General features: G+C 46.0%; 1 protein-coding gene across 1 annotated transcript in view; it reads left to right on the plus strand.

Moving 5' to 3' along the window:
- Positions 1-6: 6 nt before the first annotated feature.
- Positions 7-8,532, plus strand: part of SPG7 (SPG7 matrix AAA peptidase subunit, paraplegin) — a gene marked incomplete at its 5' end in the record, with an annotated part of 25,656 nt that continues 17,130 nt past the window's right edge. Inside the window, 6 exons of the mRNA XM_031060178.1 lie at positions 7-79; positions 549-638; positions 4,113-4,363; positions 4,940-5,079; positions 6,882-6,984; positions 8,475-8,532. The exon at positions 8,475-8,532 is cut by the window's right edge and continues 28 nt beyond it. Coding sequence (XP_030916038.1) covers positions 7-79; positions 549-638; positions 4,113-4,363; positions 4,940-5,079; positions 6,882-6,984; positions 8,475-8,532 — 715 coding nt within the window. The remainder of the gene's footprint in view (positions 80-548; positions 639-4,112; positions 4,364-4,939; positions 5,080-6,881; positions 6,985-8,474) is intronic.

Raw genomic sequence — 8,532 nt, forward strand, 5'->3', positions numbered from 1 at the left:
CTACCACGTCAAGGTCTCGGCGGAGTCCTGACAAAGCAACTCATAATCCGGGATCCAGTCAGACTTTGGAATCTCCTGGGTGAGTCCCGAGGAGCAGGGAGGGAAAAGGTCTGATTTCATAAGAGAACTGACCTTTCCTCGCCTTCCCCCTGCACTCCTGAAGGTGCAGCAAAGGTGTTCTGTTCCTGAATGGGGGAGCTGGGGGTGTTTGCAGGGATCCAGGGTTCTGTTTGGTGCCAGGAATGAACAGTGGCACCTTCCCATGAGGAGCTCAGGGGATTAAAGAAGTACTGGGGTCGTTAGACTTTGTGTTTGTAGCCCTTTTTGGCTTTTATTGGAGTATTCTCCAGCATGATTTAATTTCATTACCTATATTTCCTTGAATAAGCATTTCCAATCCCAAGTATGAGGCTGTTCCTAACTGCCCTCCCCAGTGTTAGCAATGGTTGTGCCTTGGGAATTGTGTCCATGGTTCAGTACTATAGAAATTCCTCCAAATTATTTCCCTTGTGCCATCAAAACAATCTCTGACCTCTGGTTGCCTGCAGGCAGCACCTCCTGGTTTGCTACATCCAGCTCTCAGGGGAGTAGCCAGAAGAATGGAGGATTCAAGAAGAAATCTCCACAGGAGGAGGATGGTACGTGTGTGCCAAAAAATCTGGGATCTACTGAAACACAGGGAGGAAAATCCTCCTTCCTGCTTCCCTGTACCTGCACCTTCCCCCTGTGCAAACCTGGGGCTAAGAGCAAGCTGGAAGGAGTGTTTTGGTTTAGGTGATGGACTGGAAAATAACAGATGAGAGAAATCCTGGAGTGCTTTGGGTTGGAAGGACCTTAAAGCCCATCCAGTGCCACCCTGCCATGGCAGGGACACCTTCCACTGTCCCAGGCCTTGGGCACTTGCAGGGATCCAGGAGCAGCCACAGCTGCTCTGGGCACCTGTGCCAGGGCCTGCCCACCCTGCCAGGAAGGAATTTCCCCTAATATCTAATCAGGGGGTGAAAGATCATGGAAGTGACTCTTTGTGGGCCACTTTGCTTCCTGTGCAAATCTCCCCACTGCTGTTTGCCTTGGCATTGCCCCTTTATGAACAGGGACAGTAATATTACCTGGGGTTTTTTTGGGAGATTTTGTTGTACAGTATTTTGACTTAATAAATTTGTATTAACTAAACCCAGTAATTTAAGCTGGATTTAGTTTTATTTGCTTATATTTCACTTACCTTCAATATGAAGATATCCCTACTTCTAGTGAATCACAGAACTTGGATATAAATTCCTTAAAGAGCTCTTGGCAGTGTTGCTAATTTTTCTTGGTTTTTCTTCTTTAAATAAGTCTTTTTAGATACTGTTTTTTTCCATGTCTTACTCTCCTAAGCCCCAGACATGTAAAGAATTTTTTGAAAATTAGTTTTAACCTGTCAGTCACAGAGTGGCTTAGGTTGGAAGGCCCCATAAAATCATCCAGCTCCCTGCCATGCCTCCAGAACTTTGTACTGCAAGTTGGGAGGCACTTAATGTCATTACAGACTGTAATATAATTTTATAATTTATCTTCTAAACCTTTACCTGGGTATCATCAAATGGATTTTGCTTTGTTGTGCTTAATATTGGAATCCTTTTGGATTTTCTGCTTTTGAAGTCAGAGGTCAGCTGCTGCTGACAGCCTGGCTGATGTCACTGCAGTGTCCTTATGGCCAGAGCAGTGGTTTTTCCTTCGTGATAACTGGGATGAAGGGTTCATTGGGGGGTGAGTGCAGGTCTCAGAGTCCTGGGAAGGATTGGAGTGTGGAATTGGTGTGTGAGGCCAGGGGATGACTGAGCAGGCCCCTGGAAGTGCTGTAGCTGTTCACATCAGTATCCAGCAGCACGCTGTGCTCCGTGGCCTCTCCTCCTGTGATTAATGGACAGCCTGGCTTTGGGAGGGGACTGCTGCCCCGTGTCTCCAGGGGAACACTTGTCTCTGCTGTAATTATTGCACAGAACTCTTCAAACTGTCACTGCAGCCCTTGCAAAGATTTTAATCAGAGAGTTCACATTTGGGGTTAATGGCAAATCATTGCTTGGTGGAGACTCAGAAGCTGGAAGTATTCCCACAGCTGCTGCTTGCAAGTGTCACATCAGTCCCTGGGACTGGTTTCTGAGTGCTGTGGGGTGGCTTGTGGTGCAGGGTGGATGTTGTGCTGTACAGACAGTCACGCCTCACCGCAGCTGAGAAATAGATGGGGTTTGTACTTGATTAAATGAGACTAGAGGAAAGCTTGCTGTTGCCTTGCAACTTTCTAGAAATGGGGTTCTCTCCTGAAATTATTCAGCTGCAGGATAAAGGTCCTAGAAAGATCTTATTCCTGGAAATGGGGAAGTTGTGTCAGATGTCTCATGGGCAGCTTTCCCCTGGGTGATGTTTTTGTGATCACACCCCTGACTGTGTGTGTTTAGAGCAGGTTATAGGCCTCCACTTGCTCTGAAATGGAATAGAGGAAAGCGTCCTAGCAGGAGCTGACTCTGACACCTCCAAGGAACGTGCACAACCATAGATGGACTTTTCCTGTCAGCATTCACTTTCCTTAAGTAGTTTCTTTTCTCTGTAAAATCTTTTTATGTAGAACCTGCTCAGCTTTCCAGGATGTTGTGCAGACTTAAGTCTTCTATCATGGACTTTAATTTTCCCTAATAAGACTGTAGTGGATGTCATCCTGCAGCCTTGGGATGAATTCCTGAGTGTAACAAAGCTGGATGCAGCAGATAACACTTGGTGAGGGGATGGCAGGAGAGAACAAAGCGGATGGGCTGGACACGGAGCCTGAGCTTGTCACGGCCCTCTGAAATGATGACTTCTCTGCCAAGCTGCATTGTTTCTATTTAGGAACAAGCCTTTCCTGTTCAGAGTGGAGCAGGGCTGGGAAGCAGTGAAAAATGAGGCTGTGACTCTGAAGGACAGAGGACTTTTTTTAGCAGCTGCCTGGGTCATATGTTTGTCCCTGGGTTTTGTTGCAGCGTGCGTAGGGCCTAATTGGTGACCGGTGATAAATGCTGGTGTCAGGACATTTGTTATGAATTTGCAAATAAATCAAATCTGGGCTGCAGCACTGGTGCATTAGAGCCCAGTGGCACAGAATGAATTTATTTCTAGGTGTGGAAGGGTATTTATGTGTGCCATGGTGCTGTTGCTGTTAAATTGTGTATCAAGAGCAAGTGCTAAATTATATATTGGGAACACTCACATGTGACTGGAAAGAGGAGGAGATATTTGTTGTCATTTGAACAACTCGAACACTGACCAGCAGCTGACATTGAACTGTGCTGTGACAGCCCTTTACAGCCCACAGAATTGTAAATTTGCCTGTACGGTGCAAAAAAAAAAAAGTGTTGTGAGACTGGAAAAAATATTTGATGGCAAATAGTTGAAGTAAAACATCCCTTTTCCATGTGTCATTGCTTCAGTGTGGCTGTAGTACTATAAAAGTGTGGGAAAGCACATCCAGCATAGGAATCCCTCTTGGATACAGATCTTAATGTGGGCAAGTTATCAAACCCTCTGAAACATGAGGTGAGTTGTATGGGAGAAAATCCAGGGAATTTGGTTAAGGCAGATGGATTTGCAGTGTATTTGTGTTCTGGGCTGTCTCCTATTCTCTGCAAATGCAGGTATTTACTGAGGTAGTGGAAGCATTGCTGGAGTTGTGGTGAAGGTGCCAGGAGATCAGAGCTCACCTAGAAACAATAATGTGCTGTGGGATTTGCCAGAGACACTGGGAGTACTCCCAATATTTTCCACTCTGGAGCCATGTTGTATATAAAGTGAGTTGTAGTCATTCTGCAGTTTGATTTTTAGCAGCAAGGATCCTGTGGCTTTATTTGACCTCTGTCCCAATGGGGCCAGGCAAGAGGGTGTCTCATTTTAGCCTAGAATGATATTTGGTGGGATTTTAGTGGGTTTGGTGCACTAGGACCATGGGAGCCCAGTCCTTCAGGGGAAACCAAACATGCAGCACAAAATCCCCCTCAAATGTACCATTGTGTTAATCTTGGCCATTTAATTAGCCTTTCGGGTCAGAAAACTCCACAATTACACACTAATCCTTTTTCCTCTGGTATCTTTTTTTCCTAAAGAGGAGGAGAAACGCAGGAGGAGGGAAAACCAGATGCACCTGGAGCGTTTGCGGGCGCTGCTGATCCTCACCTTCGTGGTGCTGATGCTTCGCTTCATGATCGGCGAGAACAGGGAGGGGACCAACATCTCCTGGAACTACTTTGTGAATGAGATGCTGGCCAAGGGGGAGGTGCAGAGGATCGAGGTGGTGCCTGAGAGTGACATCGTGGAGATTTATCTGCACCCAGGTGGAACTCCACACGGACAAGTTGTGAGTGACTCCCTACAGCTGGGAATGAGCTTAGATACTGCTGAAGGTGACTGAATTAGTGGTCAGTGAAACTCCAGCTGGTAAACTTGCTTTAGCTCTTTTCTTTCTTGTATTTGAAGTTCAGGGGGCTTCAAGCAACTGGAAACGAAGACTTCCAGTTTGAATTGCAATAATAATTAATAGTGGCCTAGGGGGAAAAAAAATCTTGTGTATGTCTGAAAAGCTGGAGAAACTCAATTTTCTTCTACCAGCTCGGCCTGATATGGGAGAAGGTATCCAGGAGATTGTAAACTCTTAAGAGTGGATTTTGTTTCAAAAGTTTTCTGCTGTTTGAGTTTCAGTCATGAGTGTTCTGTCAAGCTCCATCAGCCTTTTTACCTAAGACCAGAGGGTTCCTAAATTCGCTCAGAGCCCTGGTGTCAGTCATGTGCTCCCGAATTCGTTGATGCAGGATCAAAGGGTGTAGCATGAGGCTAATTTTTTCCTGACCTGTCCATGCTGTGCCCCTCTGCTCCTTGTAGATATTGATATGTAATAAATAACATTTCCCTGCTGCTGTGGCTTGCCTGTCCCCAGAACGTGACCCTGCTCTACACCATGCGCGTGGCAAACATCGACAAATTCGAAGAGAAGCTCAGAGCTGTGGAGGATGAGCTGAATATTGATGAGAAAGACAGAATCCCCATTTCCTACAAACACCCTGGCTTTTATGGAAAGTATGATATAAATTTGTTCTTACTGTTGCTCTTGTATTGATGATAGCATCCTTTGCTTGGAAAAAAGTGACTTTCGGCTAAATGTTATCTAAATACAGAAGAGAAATGTGAGCTTGGATTTGGAGCATTGAATGAATGTTTCTGGAAGATAAGGTGCTTTAGATGTACATTAATGTTTGAAAAGTGAGGGTCTTAAGAATTCTGTAATTGCAACGTGCAACAGGCGAAAATGTTTCAGGTCAGGGTCACCGAGTTCTTGCTCAGCTGAGCACTTTTTGTTCTCATAATCAACTATCCAAGTGCAGAGTGTGATAGAAATCTTGGCAGCAAATGATGTTACAGCCTGGGCTGTGGAGAAGGCTGGGGATGCACTAAGCCTTCCTTCCTCATTATAATGCTTTGATTTTCCCACTGGAGATGGCCAGTGTGTGTAATTCCTCCTCCCAGACACCTTGTAAAAACGTGAAGTTTCTGTCTGAATGGATACCTGGGCTGGATTTTGTCCTCTAATCAACATTTGGATACTTCTAATATGTAGTTGAATATATGAAGATAAGCTTTTTTAACTAATCATGCAGTATGAGACCTTCGGTTCAAATTCAGAACTTGCCAATTTTTTCAGACTTACGTGTAACAGGAAGAGAGGACTGAACAGACAATCAGCCCCCAACGCAAGCTGTTTCCCCTGCTCCTCAAAAGAGATTTTAAACCATTTTTTAAGAGCTGGGATGGGCTGTTAAGTCTCTCAGAAGACCTGATGAATGTCTGGAGGATTTGGTCTCAGTCTGGAGCTGAAGCCTGTGAGGTGCAGAGCCTTTGCAGGGCTCAGGTCGTTCCACGCTGTGGGCGCTCAGGGTGTTTCAGAATTAATCCTGTTTGCAGAGCAGACAAACTGAAGGTGACTTTCAGGTTTCAGTGTTGGATCTCTCACTGAGCAGAAACAAATGCAGCTGGGTATAGAGCTCCTGCTGGTCCCTTGCTTCAGTAAATCATCCCTCTGTGAGAGGTGCAACACACATTCCTGGTGTAAAGATAAGCACAAAAGTGTGACGAGGCCGGATGGTTCCTCAGGCATGTGGAGCAGAACAGGGGCCCACCAATCTCAGCCTGTCATCTGGCATGGGATCATCTTTCCTGCTCTTGGGAGCATCCTTTGTTTAGAGCTCACAGGGTATTTGTCCTCAGCATGTTTGTCCTGTAACTGTGTTAGACCTGGGGTGTCATGGCAGCTCCCCATCTCCCTTCTAATGCAGTGAGTGTTCCAAAGGATTTAGAAAACTGACAATGTTGGTGCTGGAGCACTGTTTTTTTCTGGCATAAAGGACTCCTGAGAAATTTGACTAAGTAGGATCAAGCAGTCTCTTAATGGGAGACCCACACAGTGATTTCTGCCAGGATTAGGAGGGTTGGAATCCCTATTGTTACCAGACCCTGTCCTCTGCAGTGAGCTCCCTTTGGAGGCACTGCCAACCCCAGTGGATTCTGCTCCGCGTGTGATCTGAGTGCCTGGAAGTCCTGCTTGTTTTAGAAGCAGAAATGCCTCTGAAGTGGATGGTGAGGTCGAATTTCTTCCACAGCTGTAGGCAATGTTTGCCAGTGTCCTCTGCTTAACTTCTTAGGTTATGTAATGGTTGGGATTAGAGGTTTTATATATCTGTAAAAAACCTGTGAAAGTTCCATGTTCTTAATCACTCCTGTTCGTTTGCACTGTAGCCTAAATGTCCTTTAAAAGTAGTCATGTCGGGTCATATTGACCAGGTGAAGCTGAATGCTTCAGTTTGTGCTTGTCTTTGTCCTTTCAGTGATGTCCTTTCCCTGATAGTGACACTGGTGGCCGTGTCCATGCTGTGGAGCATCTTCCGCCTCTTCAGGGTGGCGAGCAGGGCTGGAGGCTTCAATGCCTTTGTGAGTAGCCTGGGCTTTGGGCATGTTTTGCAGCCTGTGGGGAGTCTTGGCTTCTACTGGGTTATCTCCTCCCCTTCTCCCAGCAAAGTCGGTGCAGGATGAGGATGAACCGGTGCCAAGGACTCTCCAGCCTTGCCACACCTTGCATCCTGTGCTGATCATCTCCCTGGCTGGTACCTTAACTGGCCTTAGCCGAGGTCTCTTCCCTTCCCGATGGCAGGAAGGGCTGAGCTCAGGGAATTTCAGTCCAGTTTGCTGTTTTCAAAGCTTGCTAATGAGCTGCAGCTGCAGATGGTGTTTTTCACTGGGCCCTGCCAACATGCCTCCCATACAGCCAGAAGTAGGAATTGCTGCTTTCTGCAAAATGAGTTCTCAATTTATAAAATATGTTCAGATTCTGGAGTTCATTATGTGTTGGCCTGTTCTGCTCCTGCCGCATGCCTTGCTTGCAACACCAGGCAAACGTCCTCCTCCTCCCCTCTCCCACCCTGGCCTGGATCAGCTGATGAAGCTGTAGGAATCAGCCCAGGGTGCTCTGTCCCTGACCGCAGGGATTGGGATGAAAACACAGTGAATTCAGTCCCTTGTTGGATTTCCCACTTAGTCTCCTCCGCAGTTCTCTTTTGGCTTTGAGATTCTCTTTGAACAAAAGGATGCAGCTGCTCAGAGAAAAGGAATATTTTAAAGAAGTGTTGAGTAATGAGGCCTTGAGGACTTGATTGTGTCCTTGCCTAAGTGGGGACAGCCAGGCCCTGAGTTTAACTCTTCCTTTGGATGTTTCTGAGGCCTCAGAAGCCATAAACTTTCTTCTGAAAGAAAAAAACCTCCTGAGTAGCTGCTTGAGTAGAACATGCTGAGCAGTTATGAGTGGGATGTTTAACTGAATTCTTGTTTTGACTCTCGTTGTGGCTTCACATGCATCAGGAGATGGAAACGTGGTGGCTGTTCAGTTTTAAGAACCTGTAGTTTTGGCCTGGGGTGTTTCCAGCAGAAACCAGCAGCAACATCAAAGACTGTGCAAAGTGTCTGTGCTTTCACAAGTTCTGGCAATTATTTACCATTGACAGTTATTTGCTATCAACACATATTCCTTGGAACAATGACTGTCCCATGTGTATTAAGGATCAGAGCATTTAGAAATCAGGGAGGAGATCCCAAATCAGGTTTTGGACATCTGCATGTTTTTAATAATCATCCCTGCCTGGTCTACATGGAGTTTGAACTGGATTGTTTTGGGATTATGACTGCAAGTTTATTCTGTCTCTTCCCAACATGTGGATAAATAAAGTTTGAGTCAACCATCCATCTGGGAACTTTCTCCGGAGCAAAAATCCGTTAAACACCAGTGCTTTGGTGGGGTCTTTAGTGGTGTTTGGTAGGGACATCTGGGCTGTCTCCCTGGGCTGGGCTGCTTCCCAAAATGTAGCAAACAGCCTTTCCAGACTGTTGCCTTGTTCAGAGTTGTTTGGTCCTTGTTCTGCCTTCCCCAGAACCAGCTGAAGATGGCTCGTTTCACCATTGTGGATGGGAAATCTGGAAAAGGGATTG

Source organism: Geospiza fortis, unplaced genomic scaffold (assembly GCF_000277835.1).
Source record: "Geospiza fortis unplaced genomic scaffold, GeoFor_1.0 scaffold102, whole genome shotgun sequence".
NCBI classification, from domain to species: domain Eukaryota; kingdom Metazoa; phylum Chordata; class Aves; order Passeriformes; family Thraupidae; genus Geospiza; species Geospiza fortis.